Here is a 26,431-nt window from a genome sequence, read left to right on the forward strand (position 1 = left end):
TCTAACATTCTTAATTAAATTTCATATCTATACAAATATGAATATAAGTAGATATATTCTCAATTGCCCTTTGAACCATTCTTAACATCTTACTGGTTCCCTGTAAGTTGACTTGTGCTCATTTCATATATATATGACAGTCAGAATTTTATCCTTTTGAAAATTATATTTTAAAACTGATAATAAAATCAGGTGCTTTACCTTTAGGCCTTCTGGTCCTGGTTCACCCATATATCCCTTTCGACCTGGTTTTCCCTATAAGAGAACAGAAAGAAAGAAAAAAAGCAAGAGATGAGATATGTTTAGTTTTTCTCATTTCTGAACATTTCCTAAGGTTTATGAAATGTAAACTACTCAAAAAAATGAAACACTTCAAAGTTATGATAAATACGTTTTATCATACTAGTTAGCCACTCATGCTTTGAATACTTCTTGACTGTCTCCTACATGCCATGCACAGATCTAGATTCTGGGAAATGAGGGAGCACTAAACACGCCTGTTCTCTAGAGTTTACATTTCAGTATAGATGACATAATGTTTTATAAAAGTCAGTTTTTAAAAATTACATGTCACATATTGCATATTATATTATATATACTTAAAAATTATATATAATTTAAAATAATATACCATATATTTCATATATATGTATAGCTATATAGCATGTTAGGATGATAGATACTGGTATATAAAATAAAGGACAACAAATCAAGCATGGAGGTAGATACAGACTGTTGTGGAAGTTTTGTTGAAATTTTTGATAATATTTCCAGGGAGGAAAAAATCTCACTGAAAATGTGGCACCTGAGTGAAGTTTTAAAGCAATCGACAAGTTATATGAATATCTGAAGGAAGAACATTGCAGGCAGAGGAAGAGCATGTGCAAAAGTATGTTGGCAGGAACACACATGGAGTACTGGAGCACCTGTGAGGAGACAATGCAGCTAGAGCGAATTAAGAAAGGAGAAGATGAATAAGAGGATAAGTCAGGAAGGAATGGGGAATGGAAAGCCAAGTCATGTAGGACACTGTCAGTTACAGAAAGGACTTTGGATTTTATTCAGACTCAGACAGGAAGCCTTAGAGGAGAAAAGAAAAGTGATATGATCTATGTTTTAAAGGATCACTTTGATGCGAGAGGAGAAGGAAGTCCAAACAAAACACAAGTCTACAGCAAAGATCCAAGTGACAGATGATGGTGGTTTAGATCACGATGGTAGCAGAGGAGGCCTAAAGTTATGGTAAGATTCTGGATATGATTTGAATGTAGAGTTTCCCGGAACTACTGTCAGGTCATGTGTAGAATAAAAACTGGGAACATCTTGAAATATAACTTAATAGAAGATAGAGATAGATAGATAGATAGATAGATAGATAGATAGATAGACAGACAGACAGACAGATGAACAGTATGCCTACATGAGGTTAATTTGTTAACAAAAATGGGACCACACTTCTTAAGGTACCTTGTAACCTTGTAGATATTTTTTCATGCCAGTAAATATTTTGCTATCAAAAAAAAAAAAAAAAAAAAAAAAAAAACCAAACTCAGGGTTTTTAATCTGTGTAAATGAACAAAAAAAAAAAAAAAATGAAGAAGACATGTAAGAATAGGTTTGGGATTAAATTAAAAGGTGAATTTTGGACATTTTAGTTAGATATTCTTGTTAGACATCTAACTGGAAAGACCTTAAGGTAGTTATACAAGTGCAGTAGATAGTTCTCATATAAAGATATAATTTTGGAAAGTATCAGTGTCCAGATGGTATTTAAAGACTTAAGCCTGGATAATTTAGTCTAGGCAGTGAGTATAGATAGAAAATAGAAGTTCATTACCAGTCCTGGAGGCATTCCAAAAGTCAGAATTTGAAGAAGTGAGGAAACTATGAAATTTGATGCCAGAGAATTAGGAAGAAAATTATGCAAGTGAAGAAAGTGTTTCCAGAAGGACAGAGTGATCTTGTTATGTTCCAAGGGACATGAGCATTGAGTAATATGAGGATTATGAAGCTTAAGAAATTATCATTGGATTCAGCAAATGGGGGCTACCAATGACTTTAGGACATCATTTGCATTTTGGAACAGAGGGTACAAAAATGGTTTACTCAGACATCAGGAGAACAAAATTGAAAAGAACATATATAAATAATATTTCTGAGGAGATTTATTGAAAAGGAAAGGAGATAAATGAAGTTAACACTTGGATGGAAATTGGAATCAATGTGTTTTGTTTTTAAGGTGGAAGAAATAATAGTAGGTCTATTTGTTGACAGGAATGATCTAGTAGAAGGAAAAGAATTAGAATACAAGAGGTAAAGGTACAAATTGCTGGATCATGTTATTGTATAAGATGAAAAAGTGTGTCACAGTGAACAAGATAGAAAAATGACCTGTTTAGTCACAAAAGATGATACAAGGCAGAGTAAATGGCCATAGGCAGAGGGAGGCAAATAGATGCAATGGCAAAACATTAGGCATATTCTCTTCCAGTTGCTTTAATCTACTCAGAGAGGAGAAAGCAAAATAAAGGCTAAGAATGAAGATGATATATGAATAGGATTTGAGAAGGAAAAGCATGAAATAACAATTTGGAAAGGTAAAAGAATAAATGAGCAGGGAAACAGAACTCAAACTGCAATTAGGGATAATTACAGCGCTTTAAGCAGGATAAGAAGAGATGTGGGGTCATGAGCAAGATAAGAAATAATGGAAAAGCAATAGGATCAATGGATTGAAATTCCTATTGGGTCTGTTAGATTGGATAAAAGAGAATATATTAGAAAGTAGGTAGTTGTTAGAGAATGAGAAGTTTGTCATAGAAAATAAGGAGAGGCTCTTGTTACTGGTAATGAAGGTGAAGGGAGTAGAGGACACTATCACTGGAGGAGAGGAAGTCAATATTCTAGATATTGGATGGATTAACCTGCAGTGAATAGTTTCTAATATTAAATAACTGATACCTGATCATATAATATTTCATTAGGAAAATCACTATGCTGCAATCAATGTGTATGACAAATTCAAATCTACAAGGAGAAAAAATATGAGGGGAGAGTACTAAGTAGAACACTGATTTATAGTATTGACTAGGCATTCTATATCTTATTTTTATTACTGCTATTCCTTTAAAAAGTCACACTTTTCCTTCTAAAATGAAATAAAATGAAATAATTCTCTGGCCCATTCTGTTTTGACTACAAAATTTAGCAATTTAAAATTATATTCAGAATTTCTAGCTAAGAAGTTGTTCTAATTTTTACTTTTGCTTTGCTTGAAATGATCTAATGGTTTCCTACCAAGTACAAAGCAGAACAAAGAACTGAAAATCATTCTATTATTATTAAATATCAATTTCTCTCTAATTAACTTAAGATATAGAGGATAAGAAATCTAATGGAGTTCAAATTATTAAATGTCTTCTGTGATATTTACAATAACATTTTAGTAATTCATTTGATTTACATTGGTTATAAAGAATATAAGTGAAAATATTCCTTTAATCTTTAATAATGAAATACTCATTTGTGCATGAAGCATATTAAGAAACAGTTATATACTAAATCTACATTTTTTTTTCTAAATCTACATTATTGAAAGAATCTCCTAGAATCTGGTATTAGTGCATTTTTATAAGCTCTTTGAGATCAAGCCATTCAGGGCATCAGTGATAGAATCATAATTTATGTTCCTATTTAAATTTTGTCACACTAGATTTATTTTGAGAGTGTTATACTTGAGTATGCAATTCTGAAACCTTATTTTCACATTTAAAAATATGTGATACATATCTTGCAAAGTTGTTTTCAAGATTAGGGTTGATTCATGTGACATATTTAGAGAAATAATGGACCTCAAACTACTTAATTATAATGTAAAATTTGGTCAGGCGTGTGAAAAGTGTTCAAATTCATCTTCAGAACTTGAAAACAGTAGTTCATATATCACAACATGACATTACCCAATGAAAAAGGAGGCAAGATAGATTTCTCATTGCTTTCCATAATTTTACTGACACACTTAGAAAACAGAAATTTCCAGAATATTACTAAAATTGCTGAAGTATTTTGTTTCCTATTACTTTTCCTATTACTTTTTGAGAAACTTATAAATTATTTGTACAAATTACTAAAACCACTGGAAAATCAAGCAAATACATAATTAGGAATAATATAATCCCAAATATCCCTGGAGAATTTCAGTTATTGGTTTACTTTATGGGGGATATTTTATGACTATAATTTGTTTTGAATTTTTGTTCTTTGCTACTAATAAAAATGTTAGGTTATGAAAAATATTTACAAGCTGGGTATGGTGGCACATGCCTATAAACCCACATGCTTGGGAGGCCGAGGCATGAAGATCTCAAGTCCAAAACTAGCCTCAGCAACTTAGTGAGGCTCTGAGAAATTTAGAGATCCTGTTTCAAAAAAAAAAAAAAAAAAAAAATATATATATATATATATATATAAAATATATATATATATAAATGAAGGGCTGGGAATGCAGCTTAGTGGTTAAGCACCTCTGAATTTAATCTCCAGTACACCCAACCCCCCAAAATTTATAGAACAGCTGTTTTCAAGATAAGAGCTTATATAAGATTATTTATATGATACCTACTCTAGGCCCCAGTTCTCCAAAGGGTCCAACTGGTCCTTCTTCTCCCTTAAAAAAAGATCAGAACATATTATGGCCTAAAATAAGCATTTAAAAATATAATCACTTAGTCTCTATATTTTTTCTGGGATCTGAATTTAATTCTGAGGTATGATAAAAATAATGCTGTGATTTTGTTTTATTTTAGAATTATATCACCCTGTAACATTTGATTTTCTTCTATGATAACATCTACCTTAAGAGGGACATGTGCTATTGGATTATTTTTAAATTAGTAGGTGGGATAAGACATACACAGAAAATTGGGAGTAGAGAACAATGAAAGTGATTAGGATATCACAAAACCAGCATTAGGAACACTGAGAACATCATTAAGAATAATCTTTACTTTGCTGGGTTCATAGAGAAGAACTCAACTAAATTCTTAACAGATAGAAATCAACACACATTGATATATTTTCAAATTACTTTTACAGTATATGTTTGCTCTAGGAACATTCACTCAACAAGTATGTTTTTGAGTCTTAAGCTCTAGTGATTCAGAGGTATAATCAGATCTTACCCAAATGGAGTTTACTGTTTACAGAATTTATTCTTGACGAATTTGTAGGTTCAATATTCTTAGAGTAAAATAATGTCATAAAATATAAAAATCTGGTGCATTCTTATAAGGATCAAAAACTACAGGTAGATAGACACTAATGCTGAACATAAAAATAAAGAACTTCTAAGAGAAGTTTTCTAAGAGAATAAAAAGTTCTGTATTCATACAACCATTAGCAGACATATTTACTAAATATACTGATTTATTCACCTCTTAATAAATAGCTGATGTTTCTAGTTGATATTATATTTTAGCAACATATACAGACCTCTCAGGAATCACTTATCTTATTCGTTTAATAAACATTTTTATCAATTCACAATTCAATTAAAATATAAGTTATTAGGTCACAAATGTAAAATAGTCACAAATAATATAATTTCTAACAAATATGAGTGAGATTCTGGGTTCAGATTCTTCAAATTTCCACTGTAGACCAGTGACACGAATCACTGATAGAACACTGTAAAATAATTCTAAATTCCATTCCATAACTTCCAGTACAAAATGGTAACTTGAAATCCTTCATGTCAAAAATTGTTCACACTAAGGCAATGATTTCTTTAAGCAAAAACCAAAGTTTCATGAAAAATAAAAAGGAAAATATGAAGTTAAAAGCTAATGCCTGGATATTCATTTCCTCCATACCTGAGTTCCTTTGAGACCAGGAGGTCCAGGAGGCCCTCTATTTCCAAGGAGTCCCTATAAAAGAATACAGCAATGTAAGCACACAAAATAAACAATAAACCAACTGATGTTTTGATCAATCAGTTCTAATATGGAGTTGGACAGTAGTATTTGGTACCATTCATTTTTCATTGAGGTTATTAAAACAAAATAGGAAAAAACTACAAGGCATTTAGACAAAGTTTTTCTAAATTTAAAGTAATGAGTTAATCTGTTAATCTGACAATAAATAAATATATAATGGAGTATCCACCAAGTCTTAAAAACAGATGGAAGGGAAATGTATCTGTTAAGAGACTAGCAGAGTCTGGAACTCATTATTCATATTAAATGTTCTTTAACTGATTTCCCTTTGTTATATAACCTGGTAAAAGGAGAAAGGCAATTTGCAAAGAAAGTTACTCTCTAAATTTGATGAGGAATTTTAAGACTATTCTTTTGTTAAACATAATGAATATAACATTCAATTGTTCCCAATTGCATAAAACCTTGTTCAAAGTGACTATAAAAAAGAACTTCCCAATTCAGGAAACACCATATAACATCCATTCACATGGTAACATTTTCTTATTTAGTTCTATTCTCTTAACTATGTTTCCTTAAGGAAACACTTTATTCCCCATGTTTAGGTTTGAAGGGTATGACTATCCCTTCCGTAAATAATGGCTATGTGACAGGGACCTAAGTCAATCAGCGTATTCTACACTCACAGAAACAGTAAATTGGTTCAGGAGCAATAAAGTCAGTGTAGTAAAAGCAAATTTCAAACTTTAGTGAAACTGCTGGGAAGACAGAATAACATTAAGGATGAGGTAAGCCTGAACAGTGGGAAACTATCAAAGGGAGAGAGCCTGAAGACAAAATAAATGAATTTAACAATGGAGAAAGGAGTGATTGAACTCTCATATTGTTTGGGGTCTTGAGTACAATTGTGACTGAGTTCTTAAATTTTTCATTTTATTTACTTAAGCCTGCTTGAATTTCATTTCTATTAGTTACAAGTGAAAGAATTCTTATTGGTATAATGATTTCAAACTCTTTAATATTCAAAATACTATTTTTCTAGAATTCAAAGTAAAAGATTTAAAGATTCTCAAAGACTGGAGGTACAGAATGTAAATGCTGTTATATTTGAATCTTGTCACATGATAGCTAATATTCAAACATTTAGTTCACTTTGTTCATCTTTTCATCTGACATTTTATTAATATTCTACTATGCATAAGATCTAACAAACAGAACAACATTAGGCCTTGAGTATAAATAAGACACAGTCTCTGTTCTCTCTGTTCTTAATGAATTCCTAATTTATGTAGGAGACAGTCCTTTAAAATAAAAATTGTTAAATAGGAATTGTAATAGAAGTAGAAGTATATGAAAGTATAGAAAAATTAGAAGAAGCCGCAAAATTCTTTCTGGGAGGATCAGAAAAATATTAATATGTGTAAATAATTTTGTATTATGATATGCTGATAAAAACAAATAAAAATAATTGTATACTAAAAAGTTATAAATATCATCCTGGGGAGCAAAAACACTGATGAATATACAATATTAGATTAGAGAATGTGTTTAAGAAACTGGATCAATTCCATATCCATGTTATAACCAGCTGAGGGCTGAGTAGTTAAAGAGAAATAGGTCCTTTTATTCTGTGAGAATAGCTATTTACCTGGGTGGCACCATTGACTGAGAGCCCTAAATAAACCTTCCAGGGAAAAAGGCAAACTTAGGCTACCTATCTTTCCTTTCCCAATACCAAATTATAATCTTAAATGAATAATAAAAACTGGATTAAGAAAAAAATGTTACATGCTATTTATAAGAAACACACTTAAAAGAGAAATATAGGAAGATTGAAAATCCACACACACACACACCCACAAATGATATGCAAGGGATTTACTGACTCAAAATAGCTAATTATATTCATATTAGATTTAGTAGATGTTAAGGTAAAATAGATTATTAGAGTTAAGTGAGTAATTAAAATTATAAAAGATTATATTCACCATGAAGATTAAAAACTCTCAATTCTATTCATGTAATAACAAAGTCTGAATATTAAATAACAGATATACAAAGATAAATTCACTTCTGGGAAAATTGTAACACGTCTTCTCAATAATTAATAGACAAAGCAGACAAAATCTTAAGACTAAAGAATACTTAAATAGCTAAATTAACAAACTTGATCTGATGGTCATGTATACAACACAGAATCTCCAAATGGAAGTTTGCATAGTCTTTCCACACACAAGCAACATTTGTGGAACTAACCAAAACAAAGGCCACAAAAGTCAATCAACAGTAGTATCAATTAAATTATAAATATATGTAGTGAACTTATCATGTTAAAAACCTGGTTTTGCCGGGAGTGGTAGACCATGCCTGTAATCCCAGCGGCTTGGGAGGTTGAGACAGGAGGATTGGGAGTTCAAAGTCAGCCTCAGCAACTTAGCAAGATCCTAAGCAATTCAAAGAGATACTGTTTCTAAATAAGATATAAAAAAGGGCTGGGGATGTGGCTCCATGGTTAAGCACCCCGGGGTTCAATCCCCATGCTAAAAAACAAAAATAAAACCAAACCTGATTTTTTAAAAAAATTCAAAATGCGTAGAACCATAAATTGAATTTTACTAGGTACTATGACTTCAGTTTTCTTATCTATAGAATCATGTTACCACCAGCATCATAAAGTTGCTGTAGAAATAAATAAGACAGTACATGAAATACAACAAGGATTCAATAAATATGAGTTTCCTTTCTACTTATACATCTCTGTCTCTACTTCCTGGCTGACATGAGGTGTGAGGCTTTCCTCTGCCTCACCCTCCCACCATGATGCTTCACTTTGGGCCCAGAGCAGTGAAGTCAGCCAACCGTGGACCATAAGCCAAAATTAAACGTTTCCTCCTCTAATTTATTCTTGTTAGTTATTTTGTTGTGATGAAAAGCTGGCTAAAACAGACCCCTAATATCAAAAACAATCTTGCAAGAGAAACAAAAAGCTGTTAGTTTCATGCTTCCTGATTTCAAAATATATTACAAAGCTTCAATGTCAAAATAGAATGGCATAAAAATACACAGACATTCAGGTCAATGGAATAAAATGGAGAAATCAGAAATAAATCCAAGAATATGCAGTCAAATGATCTGCCACAGGGTGACAAGACTACACAAGAAGGAAAGGACAGTCTCTTCAACGTTGGTGAGAAAACTATATCCACATGGAAAAGAATAAAAATTGAATTCTTATTGTTACATCATACACAAAAATCAACTCAAAATTAATTAGACTTAAAACATGAGAATGAAAACTGTAAAACAAAGAGGAAGGAGAACATTTTCATGACATTGGTCTTAAAAAGATTTCTTGGATATGAGACCAAAAGCACTGACAACAAAAACAAAAAAAAGACAAATGGAACTACATCAAATGAAAGAGCTTCTGGACAGCAAAGGAAATAGGCAGCAAAATGAAAAGCCAACCTACAGAATGGGAGAACAGATCTGTAAGCCATATATCAGATATGAGGTTAAGATTCAAAGTATGGTTTTTTACAATTCAATAGCAAAAAAGCAAACAACCCAATTAAAAAGTGAGCAAAGGACTTAGAGGTCTTTATTCATGTTCAAAAGAACTGAAAACAGGATCTTGAAGAGACTTGCACTTGCACTCCTACATTCACTGGATAATTCACTATTATCTACAATAGCCAAGAGTGTAATAACCTAAATGTCCACTGACAGATGAATGAATAAATAAAATGTGATATATACAAAAATGGAATATTCTCCAGTCATAGAAGAAGGAACGCCTATCACATGGGGCAAGATAAATGAACCTTGAAGACACTACATTAAGTGAAATAAGTCAGTCACAGAGAACAAATACCACATGATTCTATTTATAAGAAGTAAGAAAAGTAGTCAAAAATCATAGAAATAAGTAGAATGATGGTTGCCAGGGGCTGGGGCTGCGGGCAATGAGGAGTTACTTTTCAATGAGTATAGAGTTGTAGTCACGACATGCAAGAAGAAAAAAGAGATCTACTGTACAATAACAGGCTTACATATGAAGTATCATAATACTATAATGTTGAAAAAGGCTATATTACATGTTGTGTAGTTTTTAAAACAACACACACACACACACACACAATCTTCCATGGGCTTGTTGGTATTCAAGTTCCTCAAATTTATAATTAATATGTGTCATAAACAGTCTTCTTACTGTCAGATTTACTCCTGCCTTCTATGTCTGTGATCATTTTATACCTGTTGTATAGAATCTCTCACCTCTTGGCTCCACTTGTCCAAATTCAATTCCCTCCAACTTGAATCTCAACTTCTCCATAAAGTCTTTCAGAAAAATGGCTACAGAGATTATTCTCTTCTTTTGAAGTCCTCTCTACTCTCTTATCATGTTGTTTAGTTATTATACTTTTTAACTTTTCACATGTGGAAGATTTGTGTTTCCAGATGATTATAAATTCCTAGTACAGAGAAGACCATGTCTTAATCTTGTTTTCAAGTCACTACTTAACATAGTACAAACAGTAACACAGTACAATGTTTGCCTGTTATACAAACTCAATAAATACTTCTCATCTGAGTAAATGCTGCCTGGAGAATAAAGTGGTTACTATAAGAAATCTGTGATTAAAATCTTGACTTAGGGGATGGAATGTGAATATCCAGGGCTGGGTTGATGTGATCTTGTTATGCATCTTCCTATTATCAAGTTAGCTTTCCTCCACACAGATAAATACATGGCATGTTGTAAGGATATAGTGCAAAAGCTATTTTCATATCTTAAGACTTTCTTTGGAAATTTGGAAATTTATCAGGGCTATTATATGAGAGACAAAGAGTCAATTCTAACATGCCTAACACCATAACCAAAGAAAAACACAAACCATCAAAGCAACAAATATATTATTCCTTTTTTACTAGAGAATAGAGAATATTTATTAGGTTCTCATACTTTCTGCAGTAAGCAGTAAAGGATGTGGTTTTGCTAGTGCTTTGTGATCTTGAAAGCAGATTGCCAAACTGACTCTCAAGAAGGTTTACAGAAGTATGTTTAATATCCACATACAAATATATATGCACATACAACTCTACAATCAGTAGAACCATATTTAATACAAGTTCCCAATGCTAGTTTGAAGTTTTTAGTCAACTGGCAGAAAAAACGAAGAAAAATTAAAGGCTTCTTGAACTGTGTCATATGGTTCTGGAAAAAACCCAATTTGTTTGCAAAGAAGGCAATTTTTTAAAAAATATAAAGCACATGATTTTCCTGCTGTCCATGTTGTAGAGCCTTGACAGACCTTTATATGATCCCCTTTCCAAACAAGACATGTATATCAAAATAAAGAAAGTTTTGAGATGCTTCTGTGACACACTATATGCAGCTAAAGAAACACATCATGTCAACAGGGTCCGTATGTTTGCCTCTGTTTTCCCTGTTTCCAGGGGAAAAAACCAAGGCAAATGGGAAGGGCCAAGGAGATAGAGCAATACAGATCTTTCTCAACCTATAAAACATAAGATTATATTCTTCCCTTAACACTTTTTGGATCTTTTGATAAAATCATACCTTCTAAAATATTGTTTTAAGATTCAGTGATGTGTATAAATTAATTCATCTCACATTGTTGTTGCTAGTGAGTCTGTAAGTTCATGTCTATTGAATAAATTTAGATATTGTAACAGAAAACTAATCATCACCCACAGGAAATTCAACTATTGATGTTCAATAAAATATCCAGCTTTCAGGTCTTTTAACCCACTTTAAACATTTCAATTTTAAGAATAAGAGAAGTAGTAAGAAGGAAGTTATAAAGATCACTATTGTAATCATATTAAATAAACAATTCAGTTGGCTTTCTTTAGTTCTCTGACATTTTTTGGACAAAACTTCAAAACAAAATCTCCAAATTTAAAGAATTTTGCAAGCTATCTGGTTTTTCAACTAGTAAAATATGCATACTTAGATATTAAATTGAAGCATTATTCCTCCTTAAGTATTTCCCAATTTCCTGAGACAGAATCTGTTGCTCATATTGAGATTCTCACAGCATGTCATCAACTATTTTTTATAGCACTTGTAACAAAATGAGTTTTTGCCTCATCCAGGGGATTATAGTTTAGAAATTTTTTATAATCTCACATTTAGTACTTGACCTAACAACAGGAGAAACTAAATGCAGGTTGAATGAGTTAATTATTGAACAAGTGAATAAATAAATGGATCTATATTTGTATTATGTATCAAGTTTCAAATTCCTAAATTTGTAGCAGGTGAAGAGCTAAGGTAAACATGAAAAACATCAGCTCTATTATCTGTACTCTCTGTCTTCCTTAGCTTCTCTTCATGCTACTATTTGTACTTTCTTCTTGGTTTACTGCTAGCTGTTAATTATTTCTGTCTAGATGTCATGTAGATATCTCAGACTAAGATCCCCAAAATAAAATGTCTTGTCTTTCTCATTCTCCAAACCAACAAGTCCTTCTGCATTCCCTTTTTAGATTTTTAAAAAATTTGTTCTTCTTTTTAGTTATACATGACAGTAGAGTATAATTTGACATATTTATACAAACATGGAGTATATCTTATTCTAATTAGGATCCCAGTCTTGTGGTTGTACATGATGTAGAGAGTCGCTGTGGTGTATTCACATATGTACACAGGAAAGTTATGTCAGAATCATTCTACTGTCTTTCCTATTTTAGATCAATGACATCAGTAGCCTAAATCAGCCTCAGTTTTACTACTGTCACTTTTATTTAGTCAGTTACCAAGTTGTCTTGTTTCTATTTCCAAAATAGCTTTTATCCACAGTAATTCAAGCAATTGCCCATTCAATCCACAGTAATTGAGTTCCCATTCTGTGTTATGCATATTTTTCTCATTACTGTGATGTAATAAAATTCATTAGACTCTTCTAATATAGTCTAATATAGTTAAGCACAACAACAGGTATAATACATGAAGATAAGTACTTGATTTCTTTTTTCAGTAATATAAGGAAAGATCTTAATTAGATTTGGGGGGAATAAGGAAAGCTGCCTGGAATATATGGTATGTGATGCATAAGTATTAGAAGAAGAAGAGCACAGGAAGGTAGAGAGATATTCAGATAAAAGAACAATATAAGAGAAGCTGTGATATTTGAACAAGAATGGCATGTTTTGGTCATCTAAATAGTTTGGCTGAAGTGATGCTTTTAAAATAATGATGACAAATATGACTATGTGAATATAGATTTAGAGAGAAAAGGTTAGATCATGAAGAACCTTGTATTAAAAATAACGAAGTATAAGATTTAACCTAGAAGCTGTAGAGATTACTGAAGGATTTAAGCACAAGAGCAACAAAATCAGATCTATACAAAGATTATTTCCATCAGTGTTTGGCCAAAGATTTAAAGAAATACCAGTCTGCAGGCAGGGAGAATAACTGAAGGCCCATTACAATAATTCTGGGGGAAATGTAGAGGTCCTAAACTACAACATTGGCAGTGGGAATGGTTTTACAAAGAGGGGAAATTTTGATTCAGAGGAGAATTTAGGATAGAGGTTGTAATCGATGGCATGAGGTTGTTCAAGAGTCAGGACAGAATTTGATGCAAAACATATGTTGAACTTGAACAGGCAGAGGGCACTTAAATGAAAACAGGGAGGAAGAAAAACTGCTGCCTATAGGGATAAGCTTGTACGTGGCACAAAGTGTTTTCAGACAAAATGCCCAGTTAAATTTAAATTTTATATAAAAAATGCATAACTTTTAGTTCAAATATTTTCTAAACATTATACCTCCATTGCTTCACAAGTTTCCTATTCCTGAATGCTATAGATCCCATTTTTCTGCTTTGGAAATTCTTACCTATTCATTATGTTAGCTCAAGGGCTACCTTTTTGCAAAGCCTGTTCTCTCTGACATGTGCTCTCACAGCATTATGTATTATATACTATTCATTATTCATTATAATATTATAAAGGTTTTTCTGCAAATCTCGATTTCATTTCTTGAAAGTAGGGATCAGGACTATTCATCTTTGTAGCCTTAGGTATAGCACAATGGCTGTCTTATACAGAAGAGATACCAAATATTCAGCAAAATTTGCTGAATGAATAAATGAATGAATGTTGTTTCAGATCTTTATTAGTTAATAGCCAACTTTTTATAGTTTATGTTTCTGCCTTTAGTTTCTCCCTTCTTTAAAAGACTCTCCCTATTGACATAAGAGGTGTATTTTCAAAACATAAACTGCTTAGGATACTTTACTACTTAAATATATTTGATTACTTCTTGATGCCCAAAAGATAAAGTAGAAACTATTAACATGTTATGAATGTTCTCCACAATTTAATCCCCAAGCTAAGCTGTTAAAAGCTCAGACTTTGCAATCATATCTGTGTTAAAATTCTGGGTATACCACTTGATAGTTATTTAATTGTGAGTGAATAACTAACTTATCCATTTGTAAAATGGGGGTAATATCTATTTCATAATGTTTCTGTAAAATTAAATGAAATAACTTCTATAAAACATTTACTACAGTATGCATTATATAGTCTAGTACACTAATATAAGCAGTGTATAGTACAGCACATTATCAAACATAGCTATTAAATTTCTTTTCCATTTTCTCCTATCCTTTTCTCTCTCTCTCTGCTCACATTGACACTTTCCACAGCAACCATATTTCATAACTTGTAAATCCTCCAGGATTCATTGTTTCATTCTTAATTCACAATCCATATTTCCTTATAATGCCCAGGCTTTATGGTAGCCTGTGGTGCAAAGCTTAGTATTTAAATTTGCTATGGGTAATTCCTAGTATATGTACACAATAACAGTAAAGGAAGTTATGAATTATTAGGTTTCTTTAGCTATTTTGTGCTACGTAAAGGCTCCAGGACACCATAGGTTTTCTTTTATTTTAATTAGTGGATATCTTATTGGCCCTAAAGATTTTTAATGGTCAGAAAATCTCATTCATTATTTGTATGCTATGCCTTCTCAGAATTCTTCTGTGCTTTTCCATCTCTTCAATAAAATCCTTTCTGAGTGAGTTTTATGATTCCAAATATTATCCTAATAATCTGATTCTATATCAAATCAGGAAAATCATTTTCAGTTACCTGAATCTTGACCTCAAAAAAATGTTTTAAGTGTTATGATACTCATAGCTCCTTTTTCTTTTTCCCATTCATTGAGAATTGAGATTAGATATCCATATGAACCTTTTTTATTCTTTTTTTTTTTTTACCTTTGGTCCTTCAGGGCCATTTTGTCCAGGAATCCCAATATCTCCTGGAAAACCCTAGGGGATATAAAAATGGACAGAGTTTATTCCATATCAAATTACTTTAAATTTATTAAGAATATAAAAACATCCTTTTCCTTTCATGCCCACTTAAAGCAGCTATATTATTTAAAAGATCATTATTTTAAAGATCACATTAGGTAGTTGTTTAGCATTGGAATATAAAACAAAGTGTTCTAAAACAGAACTTACTTTATCAGTTATACAAGCAATTCTCAGACCTAAAGAAAATCTTCTAGTCCAGTCTAAGAGAATGAAAATCTTACTAAAAATATCAAGAACTTGGAAATAAGGCAAAAAGGGAGTGTGGCATATCCTTTTAACGTTCCATAGGACACTGAGGATTAGATGAATTCATTATGTTAGAATCACTACATACTAACTACATGTGAATGTGCAGAGTTTTTGTTAGTTTGAGATACAAATTGCTTCTGTCTGGTTCAAAACAACAAAACCCAAACCAAAGGACATGGCTTAATATACAGGGTATTAATCAATTTTGTATCTAACTATCTTATTGTAACATCCCATATTTAATTGTCTGTAAATACTCAGCTCCTAAAATGCACTTTTAATTCTATATCTTACTGGGCAGAGTCTAATAAAATCTTTGACTTATGCTCATATTTGCATAAGAATAACATTTTTACATTTTAGAAATAATATTAGCAGTCTAAAATTATTTCCAGAAATAGAAGTGAATCATAATGTTAAATAAATTCCATACTGGGCAAAGTCCTAAGATGTTGCTCTAAAATGGGTAGATTAAAATTCATGCTGACATAATGACTCAAAATTAGATTCACTATGATCAATTTCAATAATAAGCTAATAATTTTGGTTTCACTCGTATTGATTTTATCACACAGTTATTTCAGTGTTTTCCATTGACATGGACAAAAAAGTAAGGAAAATACAAGAATCAGCATCTTTAAAAGCAAAGAAGACTGAAGATAAAATATTAATGTCAGCCAGAATAGGTAGCTTAGTTGAGGGATAAATGTGATGGGGTTAAAAAATGCAACATATAAGATGGGGCAGCAAAGCCAATTTGAAAAGAAAAACAAGTTAAAAAGTGACATTTATTCCTCAAGACTATATTAAAACAGCTATGCTATGACAGATTAAAAGTGATTTAAAACTTGGATTCTGTGGAGAAAAACTTAAGTTAGGGACATTTCTGACAAAAGAAAAGGCAGTGGTACCTCATATACTAAGCATCCAGATTGGATTTCTAGAAGTTTTGGAATGGTTACTATAAATATGCTTAATACAGACTTGTTGATTGCTTCACTAATCAAAGAGAATCAGGTTCACCTATGTTAATATATGTATGTATGTATGTATATTTAAAAGATCAGATTCTTCTCTTGATAATTTTATACTGTTTCTCTTGAACACACCTTTTGTTGGTTTATTTAGGGGGGAAATTCCTGGGAACTTATATCAAGACAGCTCTGCTCTAGTTCCTACTATAGTGAGTTTTCAAAAATTGAACAGAGTATCTTCTCCAGTATATTCCTCTCTCATTCTGCATTTACTGTTTACCTTTATCCACCAATTTTCAAGTCAAAAAGCTATACTTCATCTTTAAATACTTCTTTTCCCCCTAAGAACTCAAAAACTATTCTCAAGTCTTTCATGATCACTTAATGTGTTGTTTTGGCCTATTTTATTTTCCTCATCAGGTTGTAAACTGCTTGAGTACAATGTGTCATTTGCAACCCTATTCCCAGGAACTAGTACAAAATCTGGCAAAAAAATTTGCTGCTTTTAACTGATTGACCTCTTTTGAAATACAAGACAAGTGTCTGGTTGCCACTTTTGATTGCTTAGTACTAGTTTACAACCAGTTCAGACATTGGTTCAGAGCACCACCATGGATAAATTCATAGCTTGAACGTCTTTCACATGAGTCGAGAATCCCTTGTCACATCAGAATACAAGGAAGTAAGGAAGCCTGTTGTCATAATACAACAACAAAAACTATCCATGTTTAGAGGATGAAAGGGAGCCAACTCTATCTGGAAAAGTGATTTTAAAAAAGATAAAGCATCAAGCATTTATTCTTCCTTTCCTATATATATTGTACCTTTATTACCCAAAGAGTAGATAAGGATATATTCCAGCCAAAAAATTAAAAAAAAAAAAAAATGATGGAGTAAGAAAAACTCCATTTTGCAATCCTAAAAATGATGTAATGGATTTGGCACTGAGTTTAAACTGTTACTAACATCACACACAGAAAAGAGAGATACTAGACATTATGTGCTTCCTGAGGAAAGAACACACTATCAACCATTTTCTTGCCAAAAACGAAGAAACAAACATGAATATGGTCAAGACTCTGTAAAAGGACCACCAATTTTCAAGAAATACACAGGTCAAGGGAATATCAGAATTATATCATGAATCTGTAACAAAATTAAGACTAAGCAAAACTCCATAGGTCAAATGACTGGGAAGCTTCAACAACTAAGTTTTAAGGGGAAAATCTGGAATGGGGAATAATTTGTAGATTTAAAGATGTTATGTTTTAGATGTGTGGTGTCCCCAAAAAGCTCATGTGTGAGACAACGAAAGAAGATTCAGAGAAGAAATGACTGGGTTACAAAAGTCTTAATTCAGGTGAATTAATCACCTGATGGGATTGAGTGCTAACTGAAAGCTGGGGTGTGGCTGGAGGAGGTGGGGTATTGAGGGTGTGGCTTTGGGGTATATATTTGTATCTGGCTAGTGGGTTCTCTCTCTCTGCTTTCTGATCATCACGTGAGCTGCTTCCCTCTACCTCTACTCTTCCACTATGATGTTCAGCCTCACCTTGAATCCTGAGGAATGGAGCCTGCTGGCTGTGAAACTGTGAGCCCCAAATAAACTTTTCCTCCTCTACAGTTGTTTGGGTCAGGTCTTTCAGTCACAGTGGCAAAATAGCTGGCTAAAACAAATTGGCATGGAGCAGTGAGTTTGTTGCTATACCTAACCTGACCATGTGGCTCAGAAGCTTTTTTGAGTTTTTTTTTTTTTTTTTAATTTGGTGGGAGGAATTTTGAGATGCTTAGCAGGGCCAGCTGGAAACACTTTAAACGGTTGTAGGCAGAGCTTAATGGCCAATTCTGGTGGGAACTCAGAAGACCAGAATGCCACTAGGACTGTCAACAGTGAAGAAAGGGCTCAAGAGGGTTCAGAGGAGGACTCTATTGGAATTTGGACTAGAGACCATTCCTGTTATGGTCTGGCTGAGAAGTTGTGTGCATTATGCCCGTGTCTTGAGACTTTCTGTGAGGCTGATTTTAAAAACAATGGACTTTTTAATCAGGCAGAAGAAATGTCTAGGCAGCATAGCATTCAGGAAGTAGCATAGGTATTGCTGGCAGCTTTTAGCCAAGTTTATTGTGATAATCCAGAGCAGAAAGCAGAGCAGAAAGATTTGCAAAACTTGGATTTGAAAGGAAGGAGTAAAACCAGGGCTAGGGAAGTTGCAGTTGTTAAAGACACTACTGCCACTAAATAAATCCTGAAGAGTTTGCTCTTCAAACCACGGGGGGTGGGGGGTGGGGGTGGGGGGTGGGGGGGTGGGGGGGGTGGTGCTGGCTCTGCAGGAATGCAGGATGCTGGAGTTAGGGGGCATGGAGGCTTCCATCAAGATTTCAAAGGAAGGCCGGGGAGGCCAGGCAAGGTGCAGCAGGCTCAGAGTCCCTGTGGGCAGCCCTGTGAGGGCAAAGTGTGGAGATGTGAAGAAGAAGCAAAAGCTGCAGTGGAGACCCCCGAGATTAAGAAATGCCAGTAATGTGGGACATCGTCCTAGGAAAGCTGTTAGAATTGAGCAGAGACAAATCAACAGAAAGGTCACTTGTGCTGCAACCATCAAGGCCACAGGGGTGAAGCTACACAAGCTCTTTAAAGAGAACAACCCTATGCCTTGTACTCCTGACCTGATGTGGAGCTACAGGACATGTTTGCCCAGCTGGATTTCAGTTGGGCTTTGGTCCTGTCCCTCCTTTCTATGCCCCTGTTTTTCTGAATGGAAATGTTTACTCTGTACCTTTATATACTGAATACTTTTAAATTGCTTTTAATTTCACAGAAGTTCACAGTGTGAGATTGCCTTTAGTCTCAGAGAAAACTTTGGACCTGAACTTTGAGCAATCTCAGAACTGTTGGGATTATGGGGACTCTTTGGAATGGACTAAATGTATTTTGCATTGTGAGATGGTTGTGAGATTTTGGGGTCCAGGGGTGGAATGTTATGGTTTTAATGAGAGATGTCCTCCAAATCTTATGTGTGAGACAATGCAAGAAGATTCAGAGAAGAAATGATTGGGTTTATAAGATCCTTAACCCAATCAGTGAATTAGTCGCCTGATGGGATTAATTGAGTGGTAACTAAAAGCTGGGGTGTGGTTGGAAGAGGTGGGGCACTGGGGGTGTGGCTTGGGGGTATATATTTGTATCTGGCAAGTGGAATTTCTGTCTCTGCTCCTGGCCATCACACTCTTCTTCCATAATATTCAGCCTCACCTTGAGTCCTGAGGAATGAAGCCTGCTGTCTGTGGACTAAGACCTCTGAAACTGAGCCCTCAAACTTTTTTCTCCTTTACAGTTGTTCTGGTGGGGTCTTTTAGTCACATCGGCAAAATAGCTGACTAAAAGAAAAGTTATAGTAAATAAAACAAACATGCCTAAACAGTTATTTTTAAGGACTCATACTTAAGCAATAGAACATAAAAGAAAAACAGTGAGGAACTGCTTAATTTGAGCAAGAGATCGATGGACTTGCGGTTGGCCGGAACACAAAGGTTTCTAGGGTAACTAGCAGTTCTACCTTTGTGGTAATTACAAGGGTATTTGTCTTATAATTATGTGTGATATACACCTGTTTTATATAGTTCTCTATGTTTTATTTTATTTATTTATTTTGGTACCAGGGATTGAATCAGTGCCTAACCACTAAGCCACATTCTCCAGGCCTTTTTATTTTTATTTTGAGACAGGGTCTCATTAAGTTGCTTAGGGCCTTGCTAAGTTTCTGAATCCTTTGAACTTGCCATCCTCCTGTCTCAGCTTCCCAAGTTCCTGGGATCATAGGCATGTGCCACCACACCCAAATCAATAAAACGATAAGAAAAAATTACTGAGGTAATTTAATGTGTATGTGAATCTTTCCTCCTTCTTTTATTTTGCAGTGTTGGGGACTAAACCCATGGCTTTGTGCATGCTAGGCAAAACTCTACCGCTGAGTCACATCCCCAGAACTTTGTTCCTACTTTAGTGAGTTAAAATATCAGTAAAGGAATATTGAAAAGAAATAAAATGTCAAAGAAAAAGAGAACAGTGTAAAAGATATCAAATTTGATGTCATAGTCAAGTAAATTAAATATTTTAAAATTAAAAGTATATCGAAATGCTCAGTAACATTACCTTTGTACATAGGATACCTTAGAAACTTGGCCAAAGATCTTTTTCATTATTTAAAAAATTCATACCTGAGTAACTTCCAAGTACAGAGTGTGACTTTTAAGATATTTCAAAGTATAAAAACTAGAGTTAATTGGATCAACTTTGATGATAACATATATCTACGAAGGAAACTTTTTTTAATGCTCAAATTTACTTCTCAGACTGTAAATCAAACTACAGGACATGGGCATCTTTGCCAAGCAACAAAAGTTCAGAGAGTTTACAGATTAAAAGATAAAAGTATAATATTAGAGCCTCCACTTTCCATTTTAAAAATTATGATGGCATAAAAATATACAAGAAGAAAAGTAAAAATAAAAATCTAATTAAGATGCTTTAATTCATTTTTAAAATTTAAAATAACATTGATGTTGACAAGTCAAAACATTTTCTCCCACACTGCTTCAATATCTTAGCTAAGTCATCATATCACAATTGAAAATATAATACCTTAGTGAGGAAAAGGAAGAGCAGCCTGACTTCTGGTGCCTTCTTAATAGAAATAGTCTAACCACAAATTTTTACTAAGAAGCAGAAAAATGAAGTAGATTTAAAAATAATAAATACAAATGTTTCTTCTATTTTCAGACCCTCACATCTGTTTGCTGCACTAGGAGTGATTCAACATTCTCTCCAGTAAAAACAAAGTTTTATTATTCTCTAATCACTAAAGGCTGGAGACTAATTCACATGTTTTTTTTTTTTTATAGCTAAACCTGGGAACCAAAGCACTAGCAAATTTCATTGGTTTCCTAGGAAATCATAAAAGTAAAATACTGCCTTTCTTATTTGGCAATAGCCAGAAGCTCAAAAGTTAGCATCCTAACAGAGTTAATATATGAAATTCTATGGCATACATTGAACAATTTAGTAATTTTCCTATAGGAGCAATAGTTTTCTGTTTTCTATTGAAATATAAGTCCTTGCAGTTAAACTGGTAAGTGGATAAACAATAAAAAAATAAGTAAATACAATGAGTAAACCAATAAAGTTGTATGCATAAAAGGGAACAATTGCATGAATCTTAAAAATGTTTATGAAAGAAGTCAGAAACCAGCCCCCGCAAAAGCACATATAATATGAATACTTTTATAGAAAGATTTCCTTAGAAAAGGCAAATTAATCTACAGTGACAAAAAACATATCAGAGGTAGCCTGGAAAGGGAAGGAGCAGGAGGAACACAAAGAAGGGATTATAAAAGGTGAACAATGAAATTGTTGGGTTTGACAGAAAAGCTCATTATCTTGATTTGATAATGGTTCACAAGTTAGACATGTGAAAAATTATCCAACTATACAATTTAAATACATGCAGCTTATTATATGTTAACTGTACCTCAAAAAACTGTAAAAAAAAAAAAAGGTAATTGATACTGCTGATCAAGATAACCATTTGCTTGTGGTAGGCAATAGTTTGTAATGATATGAAGAATTTTAGAGAGAAAAAAGATTTATAGATTGAACTAGTCCCAGATAAAATCAACGAAGCTCAGATTTTAGATTGTTTTGGAGGTAATAGCATGTTAACTTATAATAACAGCTTAAAAATGAAGTACATTTTGGATAATTCAAACTTCTCTGATATTTTGTAAGGTAGCTTTAAAATATTCTATTATTATAAATAACACTTAGGCCATTTAAAACTTATGGAAATTTCCAATTCTCATTAGTTTTTATGTCTTTTGTGCTTTAAACACACAAAACACAGTGTGGCTTGGCTTAAATGTATTTCTTGAATAGTTTGCAAGTCTGAACAAAGTAAAGATAAATATAGACCTTGGAAAAAATAGCCATAAAAGATAAAATTTACATATTTACCAATATGTAAATTATGAATTCCTAAAGGGCAAAGTTAAATAGAGCCTAGTCTGGTATTGAGTACATAGTAAATTAAATAAATATCTGATGCCCTGAATTAATGAGCAAACTAAAAAATGCATTATATTTGACTAATTATATTTTTACTTAAGCATTTTCAAAAGTTACCCTTTGTCTGAAAAGTCTCCCACATAAATTCTATAGGATTGAAATTTTACATATTCAAACAAGAAAGAATGCATCCAAAGAAAGAGAGGTTCTGTAAGGGGAGAATTGGTTTTGAGATAGGAATCCAGAATACAGTCATAAGATTTTGTCCCCTAGTATTTGTAGAAATACATGTCAAATCAGTAATTTGGTAGGTCCAAGTAGGAATGTTAAAAAAAATGATTAAAATTAACTTTTCTAAGTGAGGATAAGTCATCCAATAAATGCAAACAAAAATACTTAAAAGGGCAAAAGTAAAAAATTCACCTTCCAAGTAAACTATAGAATCCAAACTTTAGCATAGGTAAACATGCAATGAAGGAGATGTTCTATCTATTGAGGAAAACCACAGAGAGAAAATATTAGCTTTTGGAAAAATAAATGCGAAAAACAAAAAGAATCCACCTAGGTATCTGACTCTCTTTCATTCTATTTTGCCGTTTCAGATCTAAAAATTCATCAAAAACAGATCGTTTTTTATTATGATAGTGTTGAAAAATTTTGCAGTTATTCCTATTTATATATTTTCCCTTTACTAATTCCATGTATTTGAGCAGAAAATATAGAACAGCTGACTTCCATATGTGTAAGCATCCTAAAAACTCATCAAAGAAACTCCTCAGAATAACAGACAATAAAATTCCTATGATAACATATATTCTCTGTTCCAAATACTCTAATATAGTATTCATAGTATTTTTGAAATCACTCTTAAAAGAACCTACAAATCAATTGGAAAGTCCACACTAATTCTTCTAAAAGTCACACAAAACTATACTAAGTAAATAATTTTAAAATTAACTTCTCTGACAATTATTTGATATTTAGGTTTGGACAATCGATAGTAATAAAAAGCAGACCTCTCATTTAGTCTGGGGAGAAAGTAAGAAGAAAGGACAGAAATGAAGGATTATAAGGGTGAACAAGGAAATTTGGAAGTTTGATGGATGGGTTCACTATGTTGATTTTGGTAATGGTTTCACAATTTATACATGTCAAATTTATTAAATTATTATTAATTTGAATAACTTAAACATAGGCAATTTGTTAGATGTCAATCACAGTTCACTAAAACTTTTAGAAGGGGTTATTGGAATTTTAGATAATCATTCTGTTTTAGATAACAGTTTTATAATGATTTGAAGATCTTTAGAGAAAAAATAGAATTTATTCGCTGAACTTGTCCCCAGCCCAGGTAAAAATCAATGAAACTCAGATTTAGAATTGTTTTGGAGGTAACAGGATGATCATCATTTGATACATGTGTTTGGATAAATATAATTTTAGTTTTATTAAGAATTCTTCTAAATGTCTGAATTAAAGAATATCAATCAGTTAGCTGATTCAACAGAGTACTATGTGTCAGGTCCAATTCTTGGTACTGAATATACTTTAGGGAACAACAATGACAAATTCCTAGCATTATGGAATGTATATTTTAAAGAATCTTTATATCAAAAATTCTATCCTTTTCTGTGTATGTTTGTGGCAGAGAGTAGGAAGTTAGGTGACTAACAAAGCAAATTTTTATTGTTATGAGGAGATGGCATGTAATCATTGCCTACATTAAAAAACTTAATGGTTCTCCTTACTTAAAGATAGTAGAATCCATTTTGATAAAATTATACATACATGGGATATATCTTATTCAAATTAGAACCCCATACTTTTGGGTGGGCACAAGTGGTGGAATTCTCACTTAGGTATTTTCATATGTTTACATAGGAAAATTAGGTTAGAGATATTTTACTGTCCTTCTATTCCTATCTCCCCTTCCTTCCTTTCATTGCCCTTTTTCTAATCTACTGAACTTCTCTTCTTACCTCCTGCCTTTATTGTGTTTTAGCTTCCACATATCAGCGAAAATATTTGACCTTTAGTTTTGGGGATTGGCTTATTTCACTTAGCATGATATTCTCCAGATACGTCCATTTACTGGCAAAAGTCAGAAAGTCATTCTTTATGGCTGAGTAACATTCCATTGTTTAAATATAACACAATTTCTTTATCCATTCATTTGTTGAAGGGCCCCTAGATTGGTTCCATACCTTAGCTATCATGAATTGTGCTGCTATAAACATTAATGTAGCTGTGTCAATGTAGTATGCTGATTTTAAACCACTGAATATATGCTGAGGAGTGGGATAACTGGGTCAAATGGTGGTTCAATCCCTAGTTTTTTGAAGGCTCTCCATACTGTTTCCAGAGGGGCTGCACCAATTTGCAGTCTCACCAAAAACGTATGAGTGTTCCCTTTTCCTGACATTCTTGCCAACATTTGTTACATATATTCTTGATAATTGCCATTCTGACTCAAGTGAGATGAAATCTTAGTGTAGTTTTAATTTGCATTTCTCTAATTTCTAGAGATATTGAACATTTTTTCATATATTTGTTGAATGACTGCATTTCTTCTTTTGAGAAGGGTCTGTTCAGTTCCTCTGTCCATTTATTGATTGGGTAGTATGTTAGTTTGTTTTTGTTGTTGTGTTTTTTGGTGTTAAGCTTTCTGAGTCCTTTGTACATCCTGGAAATTAATGCCATATCTGAGGTGCAGGTGCAAAGATTTTCTTCTATTAGATTGGTTCTCTTCATGTTCTTGATTGTTTCTTTTGCTGTGAAGAAGCTTTTTAGTTTAATGCCATTTCATTTATTGATATTTTATTTTATTTCTGTGCTTTAGGAGTCTTGGTCTTTGATCCACTTAGAGTTGATTTTTGTGCAAAGTGAGATGCAGGGGTTTAATTTCATTTTGCTATACATGAATTTCCACTTTTCCCAGCATCATTTTATTTAAGAGGTTACCTTTTCTCCAGTGTGTGTTTTTGGCGCCTTTGTCTAGTATGAGGTAACCATATTTATGTGGATTTGTCTCTGCATCTTCTCTTCTGTTACACTGTTCTTCTTGCTTATTTTAGTGCCTATATTATACTGTTTTTGTTACTATAGCTCTGTAGTATAATTTAATATCTAGTGTGGTGAAGAACATCATTGGGATTTTGATAGGAATTGCACTTTTGGTAATATGGCCATTTTGACAATATTGATTCTGCCTATCCAAGAACATGGGAGGTTTTTCCATCTTCTGAGGTCTTCCTCAGTTTCTGTCTTTAGTGTTCTGTAGTTTTCATTGTAGAGATCCTTCACCTCTTAAGTTAGATTGATTCTTAACTAATTTTTTTAGGCAATTGTGAACGGGATTGTTTTCCTAATTTGTCTTTCAGCTAATTCATCACTGGAGTATAGGAATGCAATTTACTTATTGGTATTAATTTTGTATCCTGTGACTTTGCTGAATTCATTTATGAGTTCTAGAAATTTACTGGTGGAGTTTTTTGGGTCTTCTATAGAATCATGTCATAGGACAACAGAGATAGTTTGAGGTCTTCTTTTCCAATTCATATCCCTTTAATTTCTTTCTTTTGCCTACTAGATCTGGCTAGAGTTTCAAAGACTATGTTGAATAGAAATTATGAAAGTGCACATCCTTGTTTTGTTCCTGTTTTTAGAGGGAATGCTTTCAGTTTTTCTCCATTTAGGATAATGTTGGCCTTGGGTTTGTCATATGTAGCTTTTACAATGTCGAGGTATGTTCCTTCTGTACTAGTTTTTCCAGTGTTCTAAACCTGAATGAATGCTGTATTTTGTCAAATGCTTTCTCTGCATCTATTGAGATAATCATGTGCTTCTCTGATG

The 26,431-nt window shown here is 32.9% G+C and overlaps 1 protein-coding gene across 6 annotated transcripts in view; it reads right to left on the reverse strand.

Moving 5' to 3' along the window:
• Positions 1 to 26,431, reverse strand: part of COL24A1 (collagen type XXIV alpha 1 chain) — a 375,093-nt gene that overhangs the window by 182,820 nt on the left and 165,842 nt on the right. For 5 of the 6 annotated variants that reach the window (XM_079139420.1, XM_079139418.1, XM_079139416.1 and 2 more), the window contains 4 exons: positions 15,197 to 15,250; positions 5,871 to 5,924; positions 4,622 to 4,666; positions 202 to 255 (listed from right to left, as the gene is read on the reverse strand). In XM_079139420.1, the coding sequence (XP_078995546.1) occupies positions 202 to 255; positions 4,622 to 4,666; positions 5,871 to 5,924; positions 15,197 to 15,250 (207 nt within the window). The remainder of the gene's footprint in view (positions 1 to 201; positions 256 to 4,621; positions 4,667 to 5,870; positions 5,925 to 15,196; positions 15,251 to 26,431) is intronic. The other variant, XM_079139419.1, reaches the window with a different exon arrangement.

This window comes from Sciurus vulgaris, assembly GCF_902686455.1.
Source record: "Sciurus vulgaris genome assembly, chromosome: 1".
In the NCBI taxonomy this organism is placed as follows: Eukaryota; Metazoa; Chordata; class Mammalia; order Rodentia; family Sciuridae; genus Sciurus; species Sciurus vulgaris.